We start from the raw sequence: 26,468 nt of genomic DNA on the forward strand, positions 1-26,468 counted from the left end.
TGAAAGAACACTTTGATTCTCTCCTCTTTAATCTATAACTACTTCAAACAACAAAGTGCATGCAGAAAAAGTGTTAAAGATTGCACGACTGTCTGTGTCTTATGTGTTGTGTTGTATTATTTAGTCATTTTATGTTAACTGTCATGTTGATGGCGGTGCGGGCACCCGCAGCGGCTCTTCTCTCTCCTGTGGTTGAGAGGAAAGAGATTTCATCTGTGCTGTATGTGCGCATAGAGCACATTTGACAAGAAAGTTGACTTGAACTTGAACTTGCTGGTCTCTCACAAGGAGCCAAAGACAAAGAAGATGTCCACTTCTGTCATTTCTGTTGCAACTTGCTGATGCCAACTTTTAAGAGCCAGTTTGCTGCCTGGCAAAAAAACAAAATCATTTGAAACACATTGAAAACACATTTGATCTAAAGAAATAAGAGCAAGCATAAAATGTATAGAAAATACTGTTCATATAGTAGTTCTGGTCTGCATGGATGTGCCTTTAAGAGGCGGAGCCTGGAGGGGTACATGTGACGTCGGCAAGTCCTTTCATTTCGTATTACACGAACGCAGTATTAATCAGAGTACTGTAATTTGGCTCGTGCTAGCACATACAATTGAAACATTTTAATTCCCCTTTATGGCTATATCTAAGAAGTCTAGGGTTAGGAAATGCAATGTTGAATCATGCTTCATAAGGGAGTCAGCTTGTAGGCGTGGATATTTTTGCCTAAATGTTGCTTGTCGGCTTGTCATGTGCAAATATGAGAACATGGCTGATCGTAAGACAACGCGAATAAAGCCTTATAAAAACATTCTGATGCCGTCAGATTTAAAAAAAATATATATGTATATACTGTATCTATTTATAAATAGATGAGAGAGCCCTTGACAGCGGGTGCAGGGACGAAGCGAGCTGAGAGAACGGCTCGCTGAAGAGGAACACTGGCACTGATCGGCAGAGATGTGACAAGGGCAGGCCGGCCACAAGACGAAAGGATGGGCAGTCTGAGACAGTCACGTCAAGCAAGATGAAGTGCACAATGGAAAGCAGGCCAGGGTCACAACAAAGCTGTGCGAGGTTTACATGTTCCAACACATGTTCCTCCAAACACATGAAGGGATGCTAAAAGTGTCACTCGAGGCGCTGCACAACACAGCCCTGTTCTATTTGTGACCCGTTCTGATGATTTTTTTTTCCTTTTACTTGCAAGCAGAGACTTGAGATACTAGCACTGTATGGCAGCAGTGGATTCAATTTGACTCAGTTCCGACACGATCCGAAAATGAACCACATAGTAAATGGATCCCACAAACGTAGACTCAGACAAATGACAGTACAAAAAACATTCATTTACAGAAAAATGAAGGACCGACAAAGTCGAAACACAAAGCGCTGGCAACAGAAAACCAGGATAAGCCACTATAACAAAATACGCTTGTAAACGGGGACGGTAATTTTGATATCCGAAAGTAGACAGCACAAAATGGCCAAAATTCAATTACGTGAAACTCATAATTACAAGAAATCTAAAAACTAAATCTAAAATCTAAAAACACTTAATTTATTTAATACACACCGTAATTTCCGGACTGTAAGCCGCTACTTTTGTCACAGGCTTTCAACTCTGCGGCTAATTGAATGATACAGTCTGTTTAAAGATTTTTCCAAAGGCCGTCAGGGAGCGCACGAGCAGAAAAGGTAACAAACAGTGAGACGCTATCATGTGGCTCAGTGAAAACAACCGGCGATGGAACGGCGCACTTCACCTGTGATGAACTGGACCGCAATCCGAAAGCTGTGTGGCCAGGTCTATGACAGACTTGACCGGACACAAAATAATTTTGATGAAGGCTTTATTCACGACTGAACATGTACAGTATTCATAAAATAAGCGACTGAGATACAGTATGTCAAATGGGGCTAACTAAGAGGAAAGTATACACAAATAGACAACAGTAGTTGGCTTGTGTTGTATGTGCTCGAAACACGCAGAAAACAACCAATCTCCCCTGCTTCACCGCTATTCACACGACCCACGATGCAACATTGTTCAAACTCCCAAACGACGACATTTTATTCTTAATATTAGTCGGGTTACAAAACTGATTGCAGATCCATCAGGTCTGAATAAGCACAGCTCAGCTCTCGTCTCACTTCACAATATGGGTGTTCACACGGCACACATTTGCATTGGTGCTGCACCGACGTATTTTGTTGTGATATATCTTACATCGGTGTAAATTTTGTGGAGCGTTCACACATAAAAAGCTGCTTACTAAAGAGAAGCGTGTTAACCCCGGGGCAGTCCCACTTGCGTTCAGACGGCAGTTTCTGCGGCCATGCAGTAAGATAGTCATAATACGGAAATAAAACATACACACGTGTAACGTGTACTTCTTTTTCCGAGCCTTGTTTGTGACAGATCGAAAAACCATGGTTTATACTTCTCCAGACGAATCAACGCTGTGGTCTATCAGACACCGTAAAAGGATGAGAGAGAGTAAGGAAAGATGATGGAAGTACAACAGAGTACGAAAGCAACAGATTCAAGGCCCGTATGTAATCAACTCTTCTCATGCGTAGCGAGTCTACCCCTGTGGCGTTCACACGTCCCATTTTATATCGCTGCTGCCTCGCAAACTAGCATTTACTCCGGAGTAAATTTTGAAACCACCCCCTGAGCAGGGTTAAATTTGCTCTGGTTTAAGCTGTTTTCAGGGGCTACACCCGTATAGCTTGGTACATGTGAACGCTCAACGGGGGGCTCCCGAAAGACATTGTCATGAAAGTTGACACGAAAGTGTGGATGGTAGGAGGCCTAATGAAGGAATGGTTGACCGGGTGCTACGGCAAGCGAGGATTTTTTCATTTTAAAACAAAGCATTACTCGACAGTGTATGGTGGCTTTTTTTTTATAAACCAGCCGTGTGAATGCCGCATTCAGGCATTATTTGTAAAGAAAAGTTAAGGTGTGTAATTAAACGTTGAAACACGCAGCATCTTTCTTTGCAAATATCTCATGTTACAATATGGGCACCTGCGTCTTATAGACAGATGTGGTTTGTGTGTGTACAAAATGGTTTTTCCTTTAAAAATGTAGTGGGTGTGGCTTATAATCAGGTGCGCTCTATAGTCTGGAAATGATGGTACTAAACAAGAGAACTATCCAAACGAGCAACTATAACTGTGAACAAGGCATCTAGAAAGTTTCTCTTGAGCAAACAGCGAGCAAGGTCAATCACCCGACAGTGACTAGGCAGCTTCCTTAAATCCATGGCAAGGATTTAAGGAACAATGAGCAGCAGTTTGTCAAATAATCGACAATGCTTAAAAAAAAGAGGCTTCATGTTGTTCCTTGCCACTCCGAGTTGTCAAACTAATCAAAAAGCAAAAAGAATTAGACGGTGTGTATTTGAAACAACAAAAGACTGGAGCTGTGGATGAAGAGAGTCCATTGTAGTGTATTTGGCTTAATGCTAACATACAGTCCAACCTAAACTGGCATTTACGTGTTAACAGTTAGCAACAATAGTGGCCTTTAAGCAACAGGTATTAGTACACAAATGGTGGAGAAATGCATATAGACATATCATTTAACAACAGACACAGGCATACTGTATATATTTGTCATTAATGAAAAATGACTAATATGGCAACATTTTGCCGAGTCACTCACATAAGTAGCAGTAGTGGTAGTAGTACTAGTAGTAGTAGTAGTAGATTCTACTTTGTTTATGTCTACATGACTGCCTCATGGTGGTCAAGGTGGATATTGCACTTTGAATTGGATTACAGAACAGCATTAAGTTATGATGCGCAAACGATTGAATTCCTCACAATTCCTTTAATTTTGTTATTACTGTTTTTATGAATTATAATATGATAGATTGCTATTTCTACTAAACAAGTTTTCCCCTTTTTTGGAGGTGGAACGGATTAATGGCATCACCACATATTTCAAAAAAGAAAAAACAGGTTTAGTTCCCCTTTAAAAAACATGCCTTTTTTCGGGGGTCATTGTTGTATTGTTAAAATAGTGTTTCTTAACCTGGGTTCGGTGAATCTGTCTCATGGGTTCGACGGAGCCTCTGCCATGGAGGTTAAGACACACCCGACTCAAGATGTCAATTAGTTATGACACGCCCGCTTGGCCATCACTGGCTGCAGATGATCACATCCCATTGCTTGTCCAATCAGTGTAGTTGGAAATTTAGTTCGCTCAGTCATCAACGTGTGACTGTCCTGATAGTGCGTCGTACAATTTACAAAAAAAAAAGAAAAAAAGTATACTTATCGCTGGAAATTTTATCTACTTTTTTCTGTTTGTAATAAATGCGTTTTTTTTTATATCTTGAATTTGTAAAAAATATACATATGTATTTTTCATTACCTCTAAGAAGGTGAAGAACCACTGTGCTAAAACATTAAATCGAAAGGTGGCCAATGACTTTTGCACAGTACCAGTATGCATTGTTTTATTATTCCTGTGGCATGTACACATGGTTAATATGGTCCATTTGCTTTCGGCACAGGCATGCGACAACATAGTCTTATCTGTTGGACACTAATTCCTACACACATATGCACCCACAATTTCCTGTAAGGCACTGTTGTTCCGTTACTCAAACGTCTGATTTAACCAGATATGAGCGAATGGGCCCTTCAGTGCATGATGTCAGTACTTCATATAGAAGGTACACACAAAGCTAAAAATTGTCACAAGCTGGAGGGCATGTGTACGTGCGACTGTGTGTGCATGTGTGTGGCACACTGAGACCATGTTTGGAGGAGTGACACACAAACAACTACGTGCTTTCCGAAACTAACGGCAGAGGAGGCATGGGTGAAAAGAGATGGTGATCCAATTTCACCCCAGTGATCGCCACAAATCCAATTGTTCCTAATCTGCTTTCTTATGTGTATTTCAGTTTAAGGCCCTCTGTAGGGACATCAGACACCCAAGTGGCGGAGGCGCTTTCAATGACATCAAAACCAGTAATTGGCACGCCACTTGAGGGGCTGTATGAGTATATATACACACACATGCATACACACACACACACACACACACACACACACACACACACACACACACACACACCTATTGCATGAACAACTCGTGTGAATTGCACAACATGGCCATCAACACTATACATACAGTAAGTACATCAGGGCAATATGCTTCAATTGTGCAGACATAATCTAACTCAAGCATCTGGGTTCTTTTCCTCACTCGACAATGAGGAGATTGGTGAGATGATTGGACAGCACAAACGCTGGACAACGCCCCGTCTCTAATTGACGTGTTGTCAAACACATCCCAACTATTTTTGGTTTTAATATGTTTGAGCAATATCCCCCGAGATTTAAAAAAAATATCCTGAGCAAAATTTTGTGCACTCCATTTGTCACCATAATAACAAACAAGTCACAACTTGATGGAAGTCTTAAATTTAACGGAGACCAAGCCCTCCGCAGGGATAACATTACGTTAGTAAGGTATCTCAACGTCAATTGATATCACAGACCAGAGACTAGTTAAAATTAAGCAAGTGGGCGTCTTCGAGTTAAGGTCAGTGTGACAATGATTACTTGACTGAGTGAGCATTTCAGTCTGAAGTGCTCCCACACTTTTACAATTTTCTGGCTTTTTGACTCATTTTTTTCATTTGTCTTTGTGTGAGGTGAATATGAAAATGCAACATATAAGTACAGCTCAGGTTCGACATTTCTTTTTTGTTGTTGATGCGCTGTGTACATTTGTTGTGCGAGCACGACACCAATATTTTTTGTCTCCCGGCTGAGTGGGGGCTTGACCAATATGTGGGGTGGCTGAGGAAAAAAAAAGTATTTTCCATGACTTGTCTTATTTAAAGAAAAAAAAAGTATAGTGCACACTAGTGGTGTGCAGTAGAGACGTATATATATAAGGCAGTGGTCGCCAACCCCCGGGCCGCGGACCGGTACTGGTCTGTGGGTCATTAGGTACCGGTCCACACAGAAAGAATAAATAACTTACATTACTTCCGTTTTATTCATTTCGGAATCTGAAATGTTTTATTTTGTAAAATTACCGGATTCTCTGTTACCGCCGTCTACACTACAGTATGTCACTCTTGACGCAGGTTAAGGCGAGCTTCTCGGTCGCCTGATAGGTTACGCAAAAATGAAACCCGGGAGATAGCAAAATGAGTAAAAAAAACAAACGTCTTTGGAAAGTTTCTTTAGGAGGGAGAAAAGGCCCAGCCAGGAAACAAAAGAGGAGCCCATGACTTCCAAGAAAAAGAAAGCTACATTTAAACGACAGTATCAGGAGTCCTACTTAAAATATGCCTTTACCTCAACAGGAGATTCTCACGCACCAAGTCCTATTTTTCATGCACTTAGTATTTGTGTTGCATCTTATTTTGAAGGCACGTTTAAACGTTACCATAGCGACCATAGAGTTTTGCGGCCAGATAGGACGTTCCTCGTGCGATGATTCGTGTTTATTATTGTTTAGAAAATACCACACTTTTCATGCAGGTCATATCATATTATTTTGGTGTATTTATCCGTCACACCTTAAAGGCCATTCCTTGAAAATATTGCCTGACGCTAAACCGGTACGGGTCAAAAAAGGTTGGAGACCGCTGATATAAGGTATATATTTGCACAAAGGTAGAGATTTGGACCCGCTTGATTTTGTCTTTGTATCCCCTTCCATACGCACAGCTCAATGTGACAGAAATGCCCAAATTGTACACCTGCATCACATCACTCTTTTCCCTTGTTCTTAAGGGGTATGCTTGTTGCACACAATTTTGTAGCCTCTGCACTTATGTGCTGCAATTGCTGCTTCTTCAGGAGATGATACAAGCTCATTTTTCCAGGCGCCGTCTTCTTCTTTACCCCCCTGAGAGACTGGGAGATTTAAAAAAAATCTTTTTTTTAAGTACAAAGTGATCCATTGCTGAAATGGATTGCAAGCTAGCTAACTCTAACCTAAGGCGCTTTCAGAAATTCACTTTGACACCCGTGCACTACTCTGAGAGTGGGTGTGTTCGGAGAGGTCGTGCGCTCCAATCTCATTAATTTCCGGATGCAGACAGCACTGGCGCACCATGTCTCTGGTCGCAGCACCTCGTGCCTACCACCGGTATTGGTGCACTCTGAATAGCTGAACAACAAATTTAAGTTTTCTATTGCACCAACACCGGCTCTGAGATTATTTTTTAATGCACCGCTAATGCGAAAATAACTGCTTCTAAACTTAAAATAAACATACAATTAAACAAATGAAAACATAAATTGCTAGGGGGGGACTGAATGTGGGGCGGACAGATTTTTGCAAGGCTATAGAGTCCGGTGGTGTCAAACATACGGCCCGCGGGCCGGAACCGGCCCCCGAGGGGGTTCGATCAGGCCCGCGGAATACTTTAAAAATGAAAAAATGTATAAAAGACATGTAATGAACATTTTAATAAGATGCAATTCGTGTATTATAAACCAGGGGGGGACAAAAAATAAAATAAAACATCCTTTCTTTCTAAATCTCGTTAAATCTTAAAATGCATGACTATATTTTTAAATACTAATTGTTCAAGTTTTGTGCCTTTGTACAATCAGTGGGATCAGTTGCACTGCATATATGTGAATGATAAAAGTAAATTGCACATTTGTCGAAGGAAATCTAAGGTGTTTTATGAAATGTTAGGTAAATGAAATGTAAGTACATTTCAACATTTTCCTCATGTTGTTGTGCTTCACTGTATCAAAACAAAGGAAAGACATGATATTTTGGTTATTTATAGCAGAGTATGGTATAATTTTAATGGTCTGGCCCACTTGACATTGACCAAGGCCGTATACGGCCCACAATATGAAATGAGTTTGACACCCCTGCAGTATAGACCTTCCTCAACCAGCCCTGGTGTAGTGCCATGTGCTGAGAGGGTGAGAGCAGTGCACAAGGGAGCATGCATGCAGCAGCTTAAAGCGAATATTCAGTTGCAAGAAAAAGTACCCTTTCGAATTACCTGGATTTCTGCATAAATTGGTCATGAAATATGTTTTGACCTTCGTCCAAGTCACAACAATAGACAAATACAGTCTGCGTGAACTAACATCACACAGACAATTATATGTTCTGCAACTGTTGATAACAAAGCTTTGTGTTGTCAGGATGCTATCAGTGTGGATACTCCAGCCCCTTTATATCAATCTTGGGGCACGCACAGGATGATTCTGGCAAATGTCAAGTTTCCAATGAGTGGGATTTGCAGGTGTGTAGGCTAAATGTGAGTGAAAAGAGCGACTGAAATAGCTGTGGAAATATTCTCTGCGGGTTTTTATTTTTAAAAAAAGATGGCCCACAAGAAAGTCTCAGGAGCAGTGACAAAAGTGCTTCAAACAACCAAGCATATGCAGGAAAAGTGGTTAAGATTGCATGACTGTTGAAGTGTGTATTCTGCCCATATTTAGTCATGCTGTATAACTTTCCCATGCCCGCAGCGTAACTGTGTCTTTGAAGCAATCATCACTTAAAATTGGTACACTCCTTCCTGGAGACCTTGTAGAGACGCACAGACCAAATGAATGCGCCAGTTGATACAAGCGAAGAATCGCTTTAGGAGAAACGAAAGTCCTGATGCCTCACCATGAGTTTTGGTACCGCCCTTCTGATGATATAAATATGATGTGAATCCCTTGCTTCTTTGCACTCGTGACCACCGCAGCCATTATCTGTAAACCGCGGGTGCCCGGAATATTCTATTATTAAAAGCTTCGAAGAAACTGTTCATCGACTCCAGCCTGCATTTGGATAACCAACATCCTCCTCATTCGAAATTCAACCAACACGCGGGGGGAAGAAGGCCACGTTGCCCCAAACACTGTCTGTGTCATATATTATGTGTTGTTATATTATTTTGTTATTTAATCTTAACTGTTCTGTAATGCGATTTGCTACAACTGCAGCTGGTGTGAAAGCGCTATATAAATAAAGATGTAGCGTAAATGTCTGGATAATTAAATGGTGGCACATAGTCAGCTTTCTCGCTTGTTGCGTCTCCGGCTTTTACTTTGAAATGTAATCAAAATATTATTTGGAATATTGAAAAATGGAACCACCAACTACATCGGGGTGGCTCAGCGATCGTCAGTAAATGACAAGCGGTTCAAAACAAAAACACAGTCAGAGCCACTGCATCTTTATAATTTTTTTTATTGGTGTACTTTGACAATAACAATGATGGTATAAAAGAAAATCCCCATCATACAAATTTCAATAATCAAAAGATAAATATGCCAATACACAAACAGATCCACGTAAGGCTGACATCAAGTTTTGACAAGTGGCTTAGAGGGACTCAAATTCAAGGAGAATGCCCCTCTTTACAAACAGGGACAATGCCATGTCAATAATTCAATCATGAATAATTTAGTGGAGTCTGTTCCTTGACTTTATTGGTTCAAATCCATAGAAAATAACTTGGGAGATTTTGGAGGAGATTGCGTCGCTGGTTTGGGTGCCAGTATTTTTGTTGCATTTAAAGCACATGGTGTTTTTGGCCTTATAGTGTAGCCCACTCATCAACACCCCAGCTGCTGTCACCCTTGGAGATGTCGTGAGCGGAAAAAAATACAAAGGCAGGTGCCCACTTCTGCCATGACACGTCTAGTAAATAGCAGCATCTTAGGTGGGTTGGGCCACTTGAATGCAGAACGCATCCACAAACGTGAGAGGAATCAAAATTTGGGGAAGCGAGGATACTGACATTTTTTATTGAAAAAAAATGCTGTGCTGGGAAGCAGTGATGTAAAAACATGGATGTCATCGCGATGTAAGCTTCATTTAAATGGCACCCGCACCAGCCAAACCCACTCAAAATCCTTGTTCTTTATGCTACCATCTGTAGTTAATTTAAGACCTTATAGATTTTCTAAAACACTACACACAACAATATTTACAATGATCTATAACTTGATATGCACTTATTGAAATTTAAATATTTTTGCTTGTAAAAAAAAATGGAAATAAACATTTTGAGTGTAAAATGCTGCAATAAATTAAGAAGCTTTTAAGGCTGCCAGTTTTGTCAGATGCCCAAGTATGGTTCCTTCATTTAAACTAGCATAAAATGGATCAGCAACCAGATCTCCGTCTTTGTCTGGACCGAGACCATTTACAGTATGTGTGTGTACAAACATATGTGTGTGTATATACAAATATATATATATATATATAGTATATACTGTATATATACATACACACACATACATATGTATATACACACACACACACACACACACGTATGTATGTATGTATGACTGGCCAGCATGCTCCTATCGCCAACTGAAAACAAAGACTGTAAACCAGTCAGTCTAAAATTTTTTAATTGATCAGTAGTTGGATGAAGCTGCTTGTTCTACATTATTGAAGACAAAGCCCAAGACTGACTATACACGATTCATTAGGTCTCTTCATGTAGCAAGCACCCTTCATGTCAAATGCTTTTGTGAATGCTCCTAACCTAAACCATTTGGTGTCTTCTATATGTCCATTGAGCTTTTAACTTAATGCACCGAAGTAAATCATATACAGTGTTTCATGTAAGTGTCAAGAAAAGAAAGAACCTGCTGAGTTGTTCACTATCAGGCTCCTCTAAATCATTATCAGTGCAGGAAAAGAAAACTACAAAACCTCAACTCTAGAAGGAGTGCAGTTCCACCTCTGGAGGGTTTCGCCATTTCACTCAAACACGCATGGAGAAGCTTTAATCCTTCACACAAATGCTGTGACTATTCACGACTGCCACTGAGCACCTCATTAGCGTTTCGTTAGAGCTAAATACGCGCTTTGACACCAAACCAACAATCTGCTGATGGTTGAAGGCAGTAAAAAATTTACCATGTTGTCCAAGAACAAGCAAGTACAGTGGAACCTCTGTTTTTGTATACCCTAGTTTTCTCTGAAAAGTTTTTGGGGAGTATTTTTTTTTTCTATGCCCGTTGATAAAATTGACCAAATTGTGTACGAAAGGTTCACATATTCCACAATGCAAGCTTTTACAAACAAATCAGAGCAATAAACCTCCAGTCTGCTGTCCGGCATTCAGGCAACCTCTATGTAACGTATCCTCTTAAAGTCAGACATTCAAAATAAAAGCACGCTGTATAATAACAGTATCACCACATTTTCTCAGGCCACATTGGGGGCATATTTAGCAGTTGTGCTCGAAAATCAAGCACACAATAGATTGAATGCGACTGCCAAAAGGCCAAATAAAGCGTGGTTAAACTTCTTGGCATGCTTGATTTTTGACAGATGTTACGCCGATGTTACCCCAACTTGTTCGAGTGATGCCGAGCAGACCGGGAGGCTTGTTATAGCCTTGAGTTGTTCATAAAAGCTTGCTTACATTGTAAAATGCGCCTTGCCGTCAGCTAAACTTCTTTCTTTTATTTTTACACAATACAACAAAAAGAGAAACACGGCAAAATTCAAGAAAGAAAACCCCTCCCAACTGTAGGCGCCATAAACAGTACTGAATAAACATTTTCATTTATCCCCTTCAATAGTCATTTATATTTATTATTTCACATTGTGTGTGTAAATGACTCTAAAATAAATCTCTATTGAATGTATTTTTTGTTAATACTTTTGGAAGTCTGGAACAGATTACATTGGAATTGCTATTTCCTACGAGAAATACTGCTTTGGATGTGCTGAGTTAGTTTTAGTCAGACTGTCTGGAATGATTTCATGAAAACCCAGGTTCCACTGAACTGCCAAATTCCCCCCCTTTGTAGATTAGGTTTGATTTGTAGATGTACAACAAGAGGTATTAGTTAACAGGAATGATGAGAATGTTGGTACTGGCACATGTCCTTCGAATTGTTCCAAAAAAGAGCAATGGAGACTTTTGAGAAGAGAGCTCCCAAGCAGGCCAACACCATCATCACTCCGTTTCAAAGGAGGTGCTCAATGAAAGAATTGGAAAGCTCACAATTAATTGGTTTTCTTGCTCTTCCTGCGGTTGTCACACAAAATGGCGTCCTCAGAGCAGTTGAACACACACCGTCCTAAGCGGGTCCCGGTTTATTTCATCAGACCTCACGTCTGCGTGAAATAAAGCTGCTCCCAGGTATAAACACAGGATCCGAACCTCACAACCCCCACACAAATACACATGACTACAAGATTCAGTGCGCCTAACACAGCCTGTCATACATCACGTCATCATCAGCACATCAACTGTCAAATTATAAAAAACAAAAACAATTACAGAAAATAATCCATAAGCGATCAAATAAATAAAAAGAGGTCCAGCCTCACTGTGGGAACAACAGTAATTCGCCCCCCCCCGCAAAAAAATAAAATGTATACAAGGCAATATGAGTGAAATGGAGTCGCTTTGTGACGAGAGGACAGCCAGTGAGAGCATGTCTGAATTTGCATTCTTTTTTTTTTCTTTTCTTATTTTTTAAATTTCATTGACCCATATATTTACGTTGAACTGGTCAATTTAGCACACACTTAAATCAAAGAAGGGCAATTATTTGACCGCCCTGTACTAGCAGAACGTCGGCTGATGTCCGTGCGTGAAGTTCGACTCGCTCGTGACTCGACAAAACAAGCTGACAGGGTTTGTAATTGACGAGATAGAAGCTGATGCCTTAAATATTCAGATTTGCGAGAAAGACGTATTTAGTTTTGAAATAATATTACGGTAGGCGGGCATCGATACAATGCTAAAGAGGTTTACAGTGGGTGGGGGGGGTGGGGGGGACACGATGCAACCTGACAAATCGATCAAAAAAACCCCCTGTAAACACTATCTGGACAGTGACAGCAATCAAGTATCTCTACCTCCAGTTAGCTCATGTGAAAACTGAGGTGATCTCTCTCACACACACACACACACACACACACACACACACACACACACACACACACACACACACACACACACACACACACACACACACACACACACACACACACACACACACACACACACACACACACACACACACACACAAACACACACACACACACACACAATTGGGTCTGTGATTATGCAAGGCAAACAAAGTGGGGTCTGAAGTCAATCCTGTCACTCTCACTCTGATGACACGACAACTTGATCAATTGTCCATGTGCATCAGCTCTCCCTTGCTAACATACTCTCAGACAAGAATGGGGCCATGCAGAGGTTCTGAGAAGACGTCCTTCTTCACGTGTTGACTTAGGCAAAGATGCGCCGAACGCAAGCTTTGCATACGCAGTCTGTCTCTGTAGTCCAATGCGAGTGTATGCTAGCACCTGCGCTATTGCATCGGTATGGTGAGGCAGTCGGTTCGAAATTCATCTCTGTGATATTACGGCTTATTGCTAACAGGACGAGAAAACGCTCTCCCACCCGCAGCCACTCGCTGGCAGCCATGTACACCCAAAGCAACAACACAAACACAAATATCACAGTCTTCAAATGGTACGTTCACAGGGTAAAATATAGTTGTAAGAAATTAGCAAGGTATTTATATACTCTAAATTTAGCGTCAACTATCTCACATATAGATGATTGAACACTCTTCATAGTTCGTTTCATTTGTAGATTTTGGCATACGTTTTGCAGAACCAGCTGCAAGCTGTCACACAGTAAAATGTGTGTGTTTGTGTGTGTGTGCATGCAAATATTTTCACAGGACTACTGCATTCATGTAAGAAGAAGTGCAAAAGCAAAATAAGAGACCACATCATCACTTTTTAAGTCAAACCGCTGCGCGCGTGCAAGAGTGGCAAGTGTGTCTCACGGCCTATTTTGTAGAACTAATTTAAACTGAAGTGCAGTGATGAGTTAATCGCAGACTCAATGAAGGAAATTAATGACTCGATGGGTGTTGAAGGCCAAAATGGTGCAAAAGGCATGTGGACACTGAAGACTAGATAATCCCAGATGAGTGAAGTGGTGGACTGTGGCACAAAAAAGTGCAGCATTTATCCCGATTTTCTTGTATGATTTAGCCAGCACGCATATTTTGAGTCTTCTTTTTTTTTCTTTTTTGCATACCCACAAAAGAAAGAAAGCACGAACAAACTAAAAAGCTTTTCAGCAGTGCCGCAACTGGTGAGATATGGCTGATGTCCCAGAGGACTTTTGATTCCCAGGTGGTTTCTCAGTCCAGCTCTGCCTACATCAGTAGTCGGCTATAGGTGCAAGACTTCTGCTCAAGCTGACCGTGACGTTGGTGTAGAGAGGCCTCTTGGACACTAGGGGGGAGTAGTTTAAGTTGTTCAGACCATCCACTTTCTGCCTCTCCTTTGAGTGGCGGAGAAGACTATACCTGCGGGAGCAATCACACAATTCATCACGTTTGCTTTTTTCAAGGTATTTCAGTTTAACTTCTACAATGAGGCCGTGGCATATGTTTGGCTTAAACGTATATGTTTGTCCAGTTACCACACAGACCATATTGTGTCAAAACATTTTTTGACTTGACTTCTCCTTGCCGACGTGTCGGATCGGTACTTGGGAACAGCAAATCTTCAAAAACATTTGTTGACCACCATCATAAGACACAATCTTTATCCGATGAGAAAAATGACTAAAATTAAAAAAAAAAATAATAAATACAGAGTCACTCACAACAGTTGTGAAACTCCTCTTCATTTGTGTCTGAATGACAGTGTTCCATTTGGGCTTTGGTGGCCAGGTCACGCACCGCATGAGCCACAATGGACAAATGATTTAATTGTCTCCATACTATTTAATTCTATTATGTTTTTATAAAGTACCGTTTTCTTGAGCGCTAGTTGCCCTTTAAAAAAACGAGATGGAAGATGGAATGGATTAATGGCACTTCCATTCATTTTAAAGGGGAAAGATGATCTGAGATGTGAGCACAGTCACAGAATCAATTAAACTCGCATTTCAAGGCACTGCATTTGTAATGTTGAAAGCATCGGAAGACAAATAACATAAGACATGAATAACATAACACAGAATTCCACGCAATGAATGCAACTTGAAATTTCCCAGTCGGGACGACGGTCCCTGAGCGGTTCGAAATATGTCACATGCAAAGTCTTGAAACAAGTTCGAATTCCCTTCAAGTCACCGCTCGGGTTTTTCATGTGACTGGCTCACATGAGCCTAAGCTTCACTCCAATTAGAGAGTGCGAGTGTGCGTGTAAATGAGTTTAGCATGCAACTGACCTCCCCAGGAACTGGACCTCTCCGCGATGGTGGTGTGGAATGGACATGTAGCGCCCCAGCTCTCCGTGTGGTCTGCTTACGGTGTAATTGGCATACAGCACCCTACAAACACAGTCGTCGATGCATGAATACTCCGGTGGCGACACAAATTACCGTATGTTCACAGAATGCCTGTCAAGACTCAGCCTGGAACATAATTATGGACATACAAGTGCAGTAGCGGATTCAAATCAGGAGAAAAGACCAGTACTGTGTGCGCATAGCTGTACATGCTCAAACCAAGTGGAAAGACAAATCTGTGTGAAAAAGGTACTGTAGATGCAGGGGACAGGGACGGGGACGGGGACGGGGATGGGGACGGGACGGGATGGGGCGGGATGGGGTGGGACCCCCCCCCCCCCCCCCAAAAAAAAGAAACGGCACACAACCAGTTTCGGCGGTTCATCTGTCTCTTGGACATACTTAATGTCATATTGGTCACTTGCTACAATTGGACACGTTGAGAGGATTGTGTGCGTAGGTGTGTGTGTCTCTGTTCTTACCTGTTCCAAAGGTCATCGTCCTCTCCTCCCCAGCCCCAGAATGCATTAGGAAATCCATTAATCCTATTGAACTGTCCCACTCTCAGGCCGCTGACACCGCCAAAGAACTCATTGTACGGAAGCCTTAGAGGAACAATTAGACGTATATTAAATGAATATTAAGCTTGAGCCACACTTACTAGAAAACCCCAAGGAGTCAGTATCTGGACTCACATGTACGAGTACTTGTCAAGCTTGACTGCAAAGTGTCTGGGCATGTCCGTGCAGCCATAGTAGTTCCTGTCATTCTCCATGAGGTGGTCCACATCATGGAACACCAGACAGTCCCAGTCCAGATCCTTCATGGCCTCCTTGTAGCCCACATTGAACAACATGGCTCGGTTAAACGGCTCTGTGCCAGCCTGGACGGAGAAATTCAAAATGTTTAATTGATGAAGGAACACACGTGTCCTCTCCTTGTGGGAGGGCCACTTGGTTGCAAGATGGAATGAGCACTTCAAAGGCCTCTTTACATTTGAAGGAAAAAAACCAAACAATCTACGACACGCAGAACATCACATGACCGATCAAGCTATAGTATTTTACTTGAATAATAACACTCCAGGTGTTTTTGACCAGCTTTTCTATGCCAATATCACACAAAAACATTTTTCAAAAAATGGATGGATGAAAAAAAAAATCAATTTCTCTGGAACCCAACATCCAATTTTCACCGTTCTTGGTGTATTCAGGTTGAAGGGACTAACATTTTGACAGGGTGTCATTTTGAGAGGTCAAAATGCTCGGTGGAAAAACTGTCAAAAAGCTCAATGCAAGCATACCTGCTCAATGACATAAAAGCCAAACTGGAGCCTCTGTTTCTGCAGCACTGGCACGAGATGTCTCAGGAGGATGGGCAGATGCTCATGTCGGTTTCTGAACGGGACTAAGATTGCCACCTAGGGCGACACAAGGTAGTCAAAGAGACATGAGCTGACATGCATGTGGACTTAGATCAGGAGAAAAAAAAAAAGATATCTTATTTGTGCAATGACATTTGGCATTCAATCAATCACGGATGAAGCGGGGCAGTCAATGTCGGTTGAAAGGTGTGTTGTGGAGGTCACACGTGAGTTGCTGCTATTCAAAAATTGCATTTCGAGCTTCCTTTGAAAGTGAATATAAAGCAAACAAAAGTCACATGAATGAAAAGCACACGCAGAGTGCTTATTGTTAGTTGAGAGAGCCAAGCCTGATCTATAGAAGAGTGAATATAAAGATTTGTTTGTAGGCGCACCCTCCTGGGGCATTCATGAGCCCCATGAGACATATGGATGGCATGCAGGACTGCTGGACACAAGCAAAGAGAAGAACTCTTTGTTCCATTATTGAAAAAAACGACTTCTAAGCCATCCAGAAGATCAATTCAATGCCCCGAGAATACAATGAGAGGAATGACTGAGGATATTCACAGGCATGCCCTTTTTTTAGCGCTTCAACTTGTCGGGCTTCAAGTGAAATCAGACAGACAGAGAAAATCGAGTGTGATCATCAGGGGGCGACTGCAGGCTTTTTGGCGACTGCTCCTCCGCACTGTGCGGTGACATACCTTCCAGCGAGGTAAACAGTCTTTGGGCTTCCAGTGGCCTCCTGGGGCAAGAGTAGTCTCTTGCAGCAGTGATCGCTCCACATCTTCCAGTGACACCTCACTCATATTCACCTCCAACCTACCCTCTGTGTTTGCAGGAAAAACACAGGGGTTGTATAATATGAAAGAGTGGTAAGGAAAACGACAAAAAGCAATATTCGTTAATGATTACAACAAGTGGTTAGAGGAGCAGCATGTAGGAGGGAAAAAGAGCAATGTGATTGAACCGCTTTGATGGTTGAGCGCTCAGAAGCATAATTAGGCACATTAAGCTATTCCCTGGAATGACTTAACATTTGTATAAATCATCAATCAAAACAAAAAACTGAAATGCCAAAACCTATTCGAGAAAAAAATGTAACAGTAATCGAGTTTTTTTTTCCTTCTTTTTTTAGAGAGATTTTGATGTGAAGTGTGCATCCATCAACCTTTTAGGTCCGCACAGTTGCCTTCAACATTTGCTTTTCAACATTCCATTTGCGCGACTGGATTTGATGACGCCGCCAGTATGACAGCTGGAACAATGGCTTGATGTGTAACACAAGTTCATCAAGTTTGGAATGGGTAACCACTTTTTAGTAATTCACTTCCTAGAAATCGCTTGCTTGTTAGCTCACCTGACAATTCCACATTGGTTCCTCTTAACTGTACAAATCAGTGATGATGTCACAGGCAAGTCATGTATTTTGGTTCTGAACTTTCCCAACATGAGGCTAACGTTTGACGTAACATTCTTTTGTTTGTATGTTTATTTAGACTCAGAATGACTCAGACTTGGTCTTAGTTTTCCTGTTAGTGCTTTCTACCGTCCTTGTCCTTGTCCGTCCTGATTTATTGCTTTATTGTTGTATATATGATAGTTGTTCCACGTACAGCACTTTGTATGCAGCGATGGCTGTTTGGAAGTGCTCTATAAATACAGTTGAGTTGATGTGTGGGGCATTGCGTTTGCTCTGTCGCGTCCAAGAAGGTAACACGACAGCCACTTTTTTATTATGTGATCTTGTGCCTTACTCTGCAGACATGACCAATCAACCAATGGTTAACCCTTTCATGCGCCTTGTAATGTGATAAGATGATAAGATGTCCACTGTAGTAACCGCTATCCCTGAAAGGGTTAATCCAGCTATTACCGTTACACCATCGAGTAATTGCAGTGTGCATAGGTAACAGATGCCAGCTCACAATGTCCAAAATTTCAAAACTTCAGTCCTCAAAGCCTGAAGAGTAGTGCTAGTAGTAGTGTTATTTTTGTTATTTTGACTTCAAAATGGCGCTGCGAGAGTGGCTGCCTTTCCAGCAGCTCCTATATTTTGTTGTTCTACTTCTTCCTTTCATAACTTTGCTGCTGTGAATTGGGAATTTCTCCATTGCGAGACTAATAAAGGCTTTCTTATCTTAGTCATTGGGTTAGCTGCCCAGGCTCTAAGCCAGTGGGTAGTCAACTTGGTTCTCCACATGGGGAGCAGGGGGTGGGGGTCCGTGGTAGACCCGCACCGGATGACAACCCTCGCATTTGGGCTCCAAGGTACAATGAGTTCCTAAGTTTTGTTGTGACAAGAGTAGGGATGGTCTGATCCAATCAATGGATCAATATCTAGTCTGATCCAGGCCAAAATGACTTGATTTGTATTGGATTGTTTTTATTAGAACCAATCTGATGCAATCCAGAAGCCCAAACTATCCCATATATCCTCATCTTCAGGTTACACAACAAGCCACAGCACAGACAATCTGTCACCACGGTTGCTATGTGCTGGTGTTTTCGTCACGTAAGCAGAAGCCGACAGAGTTGGACTCATTCTTCAGGGCACAAGATTAGTTGTTACAGTAATCCCTCGTTTATCGTGGTTAATGGGGACCAAAACCACCCGCGATAAACGAAAATCCGCTAAGTAGCGACCAATAAACATATACAGGTAAAAAAAATAAATATATATAATAATAATAATTTAAGTCCGCAAACGGTCCGCGAGAAGCTGCAAAACAACAGCGAGTCATATAGAGCAACATATACAGTACTGTACTCCATGTATATATTAAAAAAATAAATTATGAATATGTTTGAAAAAAATCCACGATGCACTGAAGCCGCGATAAACGAACCGCAAAATAGCGAGGGATTACTGTATACAGTGAACATTGCTTTTAGATGTCAGTATCAAGCAAATTACATCTTCATATAACAATTTCTACAGTGACAAAAAGTATCGGATCGTATAGGATCGGTATGGACCGATCCTCCAGGCTGCAATATTGGTATCGGTGTCGGATATGAAAACCTTTTATTGAATAATCCCTCGACAAGTGTCATTTTTGCACTACACTTCGGATACTACACTCACTGACATGGAATGAAAGATGAATGTAGGTTAATTTACTGTGACTGCAGCAACACTACTACATCAGCCCCAAATATTAGTTTGCAGCACTGCTCGATGAGCATGGATGTTAACACAGTGTACATTCCCGCAAAAAACCCCTGATCGTACTGTATTACTCGATATTGTGAATGATATTTTTCATTGAATGTTTGTGTTTTATTGCATTATATTCATACTCTAGACATATATTTGCTTTTCTATTTAAGATGTGTGTTACAAAAGCCCAAAGACAGCTGGGATAGGCTCCAGCACGACAGTGACCCTCGAGAGGATAAGCGCTTCGGATAATGGATGGATGAATGGATCGATAAATAAAAGGAAAAAGATCAGAGAAAACTGGCATTAATTGCATGCCATTTCAATGAAAAAATAAAATAAAATAAAAAACATCAGAATATACCCCAGTGTAGTGGGGACATGTGGACATGTCTGGCATGTGAAAAGGGGAAATCCGCATCTAATTAACAGCCGTTATATACGCAGTGAAAAAAAATTAATGAATAAAATTAAATAACATTGTAACCCCCAAACGTTCTTGAATAAATTGGCATAAACCACCAGAAACATTTCCAATGAAAAACAGAAAAAATGGGTTGCCCCCAGCCTCCAAGAAAAAAACAATTAAAGAATACTTTTAAAAAATATATGAAAAAAAATATTTGATAGGGTACAATACAATACAATACAATACATACTGATTTATATAGTAAATGAGAATGACATTAATGATCACATCGAATGAAAATCGATAGGAAAATCGGCAAGGAATCGGGTCATAGTTTAGCTGATAGAATCCGAATTGCTAAATTCTTGTTAATTCCCATCCCGACTCCCATAACACCCAAATAAGACCGGAAAACGGGACCGGCCATAATATTAGCGGCACCAAAAATAACCCGGACAACAAATATTTAAGGGAAGCTAAAACAAAATCAACAATGAACTTACTCATAGAGGGTAGCTTCTCAGGGCAAACTTGTGAGTGGAGGTACGTGAAGCCCTCAGGGAGGTATGCAGTGGGAGGGGCATCACTCTCACTCATGTTAAAGTCATAAGAGTAATCTGGAAACAGGCACAGATGTCAGTTCGTGTCTTAGAAAGTATTATTCATGCATGAGCCGTCCACAATCCTCATGGGCCTCAGTGTAGAAAGATCTGTGATGGGTTAGGTACCTGTGCCATTGCTGTAGGCACCTCTCACCACCTGCTCCAGGACCTGAGCACCGATATTCTTCACATTTTCTCTGATCCGGATCCCTCTGGCTTGGACCATGAACACATACTCGTTCACTGTGGAGAGAGACACAGACGAACGTTAGGTTTGTGCTCCCACTCATTGTGTTTCGTCCTAGCACATTCAAAGAAGAACTCAGGCTGATGTGGATGGAAGAGCCCACAATAGTCCGTCAATGCGAAACAAAGTCTGGCACTTTCTTTACAGATACAGTAATATGTAAATGTAACCATTGCTCCCCACATCTCCTCCCACTCCTGAATTCTCACCGGGAGCTGTTTCATGTAATTCACTCTTAAGCCATCAGCCAGGAAGCTATTAATTATTGGATCGACAATAGCAAACAATGAGCTCGAAAACTGAGTGGTTAGATTATATCCCACTATTTGTTTCTCAAATAGTGGGGCGCGCCCCCCTGGGGGGGCGCGAGGCTCCATCAGGGGGGGCGCGTTTGACCTCGGGGAATATGCTTTTTAATTTTTTTACTGTCCTAAAATAACTTGCAGTTGCACCTCCACTACGTTGCGGGGCAGTGGCGCTCTCATTGGCAGAGTTTGCGCAGGGAGCATTCTCAGGGAGGAAATATGACGAGGCGTATGTAGCGCTTGGCTTCAATGTGCCTGCGGTGGCAGACGAGGGAAGATCGATGTGCTTACTTTGTCTAAAAGTTTTGGTCGTGGACAGCATGAAGCCAAATAAATTAAGGCGTCACTTAAAGACATTACACCCCAATCACGCTGATAAGCTGCTTGAGTTTTTTTCAGCGAAAACGTGCCGAATATTGCCAACAATCATGACGCTTTGTGACTGCTACTTCAGTAAACTAAAATCCCTAAAATGAGCAGGAGCCGAGAGTTGCTGTGTCCTGCTTCAAACCTCGCTTCGAAAAGCTGTGCATTGCAAAACGTGCTCATTGTAGCCATTAAGCCAGACATCATCTTTGATTAAATTAAAAAAATAAATAAAGCACAAATTCTTTTATATATTTTTGTTTTGCTGGTTAAAGTTTTTTTTTAAATATTGTGTTCCTGAGATAATGTTGGTGATTAGTTTGAATGCATTATTAGTTATTGAGTTTATCATTTTATTTTTCAGTATCGTATGGTTTGACATGGTCAGTCAAAAAATATTTATTGTTGAACTAAGGATTCAATGTTATTTTTGAATTTCAGATGCACTTTAAATCTTTTCTGTTCCAGTTACTAAAGCTATTCTTTGTTGTAAGTTGGTCCATAAAGTTGGTCCATATTTCTCTCTTTTTTTAATTCTCTTATACGTTAATAAGGATACAGTGTTATGCAAAGGTGTACTTATAACAATTTTATAGACAAATGATACTACTGTATTTATAGTCATGCGGGGGGTGGGGGGGGCGAGATGTTTTCCTCTTCCTTGGGGGGGCATGACAGAAAATAATTGAGAACCACTGGATTATATCCATCTCTGGTGTGGATATCCCACAGACCCCAGGTACTGTACACTATTTTATGCTTTCATTTATTAACATCTTGCCAAGTATAGAAAAATAAATCTTGTGAAAGTCCTTTCTAACTATGAGAAATAATAAGTGACAATGACTTGGCCAATGAACTTGTGTTAAACAGCAACACATGTTCAAGTAAAACTTTTCAGCTCTGTCAGTGCCAACACAACACGGGTTTGATCCATCTAGTAATTACAGTATATACAATTTTCCTCTATATTTGATATAACTACTCTCATTGCCAGAAGAGCAACTTTAAAAATTCAATTGTAAGTTTAACAGGGTAATTTTTATACTTACCAACACCTAATAATGAATTCCTCACATTTCTGCGTTGCTTTAAACAGAGCTGTTCCAACATTAGCATTTACCTACAGAGTACGAAAGCTAGTGTTTAAAACCCCAAAACAAAACATCATAGCTGACCTAAAACTGCCCCTGAAATATTTTTCTCTGCCTTGGTGACTCAATGAAGGGAATTTCCTGACATGGGAGGGTGTGGGGGGATAAGGAAACGAAATGGAAAGGATGAATGAATGGACTGCTCGGGTCTGTCATAATGTAATTGCTGTGTGTTCCCTTGTTAGGCAACAGACATTCATCTACTGACTGTGAGTCATCAATGATGATTTGTAATGGAGGGAAAAACGGGCACTAACAGGATAAAAGATAAATATATGCTGCAGCTGTTCTATCAGTTGATGGAATGCCAGATAAAAACTCACCGATAGACTTATTGGGCAAATGCTGAGCAAGACCACGTTCACATTATTTTCAATATGAAAGCATGAGATCAGGGAAACAAGTGACATAAAAAGCAGTAAGGCTGGTTGGTCTTGATCTTACAGTTGATTGCTCAAGTCGTAAACTGTTTCCAAAGAAAGCAGTAAAAGGAGAACTACCTCCCTATCGTCGATCACAGGTTTAACATGTGGTTCTGAATAGGGGTGGAACGATACATATATTTAATCGATGTATTGATGTGTCTGCCCCGCGATCGAGCAACATCGATAGGCACTGGACTCGTGCACATGGAAAAAATGGCAAATGAGACTACTTGGCCACAACTCTGAACAGTGTTTTGACCACTTAGATTTTTTGTTTGACTGGGAAATATATGCTAGCACAACACTGCTACAGTTGAATGGCTTCCTCTGTGAACCTGCAACTCAGCTCAATCCCTCCACCACTAATCCAGAGCAAGCAATCCCAACATGATGCACACCCCTTGATGAATGCACGTGCATGTAATTGTCCATGTGCATGTGAGTAATAGCACTGAGCTATAAATCCACTTGATGTGATTTGTCATCAGTAATTGTATTTCCGTTTCCATCCCATTCATCTTGTTCAGCACAAAGTGCCTACCTTGCAGGACGAGACACTCGAGGTGAAACAGCGACTTTGACAGAAGTTATCAGCATTAAATGGGAATCAGAGAAAATACTGTATGTGTGTATCCAAGTATGTATATGTGAATATCATGACAGACTCAGCATAACACACTCCCGAAAATAATTGCACCCCCCCAAGCACCACCGTTAAAATGTCTCTCACACGCGCACCATCTCTCTCGCTGATGACACTCTGTGATGCCATAAGATGGAAAATTGCTTAGAGACTTCTGGCATGTGACCCAATCCTGCAGGCACCAACCTACTTTGACAAGTGTCCTTTCCATGACTGCCAAGCATATGGAGATGGCACTCCTGCTACTACATACAAGTGAATGCTTGGGTTGCGCACTTGACATTTTATTTATCAAGGTTGAAAATTATGACAGCGGATATAAGTGTTGAAAAGCGTACCATTTAAATGTTAAAAAAAGGGGTACAGCAGACAATGCGATTAGCTGACAACAGTCCAAGTTGTATCCCACCGCTCGACAAAAAGTCAGATGCGATAGGCTCCAGCTCACCTGCAACCCTAATGAGGATAAGCGGTATAGAAAATGGATGGATGCATGGGTGGAAGTCCAGACGATGACAGTCAAGCCTGAACCCTCTTCAACAATAAACATGGCCGCTGTTAAGCAGACAGAATGATGTAGCAACTCTGTTAGCTTGGTGAAGGTCACTCTATTTATGGTAGAGATGGGCGGTGACAAAATATATTGCCAAGACAATAGATAACATTTTATCAGGTCACTTTTTTTTACGATTGTCTTTTCGGCATTTGTCAGCTGCATCAAACTGCATGCAATTAATCCGTCAAATAAGCTTGATTTGATGGGCAAAGGCTTTCACTTAACAATTTTATGGCGCACTGCTGCCACCAGGTGAAAGACTGAACAATACAGGGAAGTGAAACACAAAGCAGTCATTGTACATAAACCTACGGTGCAAAATTAAGTCTAAGAAACAATGAAAATGAGTATATAACGAGATGAGTGAATCCAAATAAATATTACTGTGTTGGGAAATAATAAACTAACAAGTAATCCGTAATTATGAAAAACGAATGCACTCGAGGCATGCTGCGTATGCCCTCAAACTAGACAAGCACAGCAGTTTTTACTTTGAGCCTCTTCAAAACACAAAGAACAGCATGTTTTCCGTTTTTCCAAAATTGAACGGTGGAGATTTCCCCCAAAAAACTTTGGGCCGGTTATGTCGGCTGCAGCCAGGTAGTTGGCAGGTTGAGGCAAGACGCCGCTGCAGCTAGCGATAGCAAGTTTAGCAATGAGGTTTGGTTGATTACCACCGCCTGCTAAACATGTTGCTGTTTCGCTGCTAACTCAGCAGTCACAGCCTCCATATCTCGCCTCCATGGCGGTGTATGAACTACACTTCTTACAAGTATCGTTTTCATGAAGGGATTATGAGGAGTGATTAATCAGAGGGAAAGCCATAGAATCCATGCTAATTGCTAAGCTAACGCTATACCATCGTGAAAGAGCAGAATTAAAGTGCTTGGGTAACCTCACAGAGGTCTCGCTGTAACCACGTTAAAGCGACACGTATCCAAATTTGAGGAGAAAAATAGCAGGATATTTAAGTGTCGGAGAGGAAATTAATACAAAATCATACGACACGCAAAGCTAAACAATAAACGTTACGCCGTTCTGTTTGTCAGCCAGGAAGAAAGGCCTAGAAGATTAAATGTATGTTAATACTGAGCATACGTGATTCCAAAAATGGATGCAGATAGGATATTGAATGCATAAAATATTAAAAATGTGATTTGATTTCACAATGCAGTTCTTAATATTGATTTTGACTTTTGAGATCTGCAAAATAAATGTTTTCAAAATTTCAGTACAGTAAAGTCCACGATTTTCTATCAGCAACATGATTTTTTATGCCTCTTATTTAGATTGACATATACCAGTACATTTGTGAAAAGTATGTTCTGTACTTCTGTTTACATTTGATAACTTTATAGAGTAGCACCACTGGATACATTTCACATTTGATAGAGGTCTGTTGAATGTCACTCCAAAATAAAGTCATAGTCTGTTGTATATTTGGTTTTAGAATAACTGAAAATAGATTGCTGTGTATCATTATCATGATATAAAATCGTCACTATCGTGATAGATGATTTTTCCGATATTGCCCAGCACTAATTCATGGCCCATCACTGTACAGGGTTGCATTCGAGGGATTTTCAAATTGTGATTAATCAACAACCCATTCCACACAATCTTCATCATTCTCAGTGGTTACATAACCCACAAATTGGTCCTAATTTCCATTGCGGGTGACTACGGTGTCACGCTGCATACTTCCACTGCACAGTAAGCAAAGCATAAAGGCCTGGACATTGTCATGCTTTCCTTGAAAAATTGTGGGCACTCCTCGAAAAGCACAGTGACTGTATTCATTCAAGGGTTGAGCTTGCGGGAAATACTCTTGCAGGAGACAGATAATGTCAACATTTGATTCCGTTTCCAGCAAAGCAGCATAGACGCATCTCTGTGGAATGAAGTAATGGTGAGTGCAAGGCATTGGAGGCTACAAACAGTGACAAATGCAATTAGACATATGAGACTGCGT

At 41.1% G+C, this 26,468-nt stretch overlaps 1 protein-coding gene across 1 annotated transcript in view; it reads right to left on the reverse strand.

The window, feature by feature from the left end:
• Positions 1-9,185: 9,185 nt before the first annotated feature.
• Positions 9,186-26,468, reverse strand: part of b4galt5 (UDP-Gal:betaGlcNAc beta 1,4- galactosyltransferase, polypeptide 5) — a 47,879-nt gene continuing 30,596 nt past the window's right edge. Inside the window, exons 2-9 of the mRNA XM_086124770.1 lie at positions 20,927-21,043; positions 20,702-20,815; positions 17,331-17,455; positions 16,564-16,680; positions 15,956-16,143; positions 15,743-15,865; positions 15,201-15,302; positions 9,186-14,328 (exon numbers count right to left, since the gene is read on the reverse strand). Of these exons, the coding sequence (XP_085980896.1) occupies positions 14,181-14,328; positions 15,201-15,302; positions 15,743-15,865; positions 15,956-16,143; positions 16,564-16,680; positions 17,331-17,455; positions 20,702-20,815; positions 20,927-21,043 (1,034 nt within the window). The 3' untranslated portion in view covers positions 9,186-14,180. The remainder of the gene's footprint in view (positions 14,329-15,200; positions 15,303-15,742; positions 15,866-15,955; positions 16,144-16,563; positions 16,681-17,330; positions 17,456-20,701; positions 20,816-20,926; positions 21,044-26,468) is intronic.

The sequence above is a fragment of the Hippocampus guttulatus genome, chromosome 1 (assembly GCF_054856545.1).
Source record: "Hippocampus guttulatus isolate MCC_2025c chromosome 1, RoL_Hgut_1.0, whole genome shotgun sequence".
Classification (NCBI taxonomy): Eukaryota; Metazoa; Chordata; class Actinopteri; order Syngnathiformes; family Syngnathidae; genus Hippocampus; species Hippocampus guttulatus.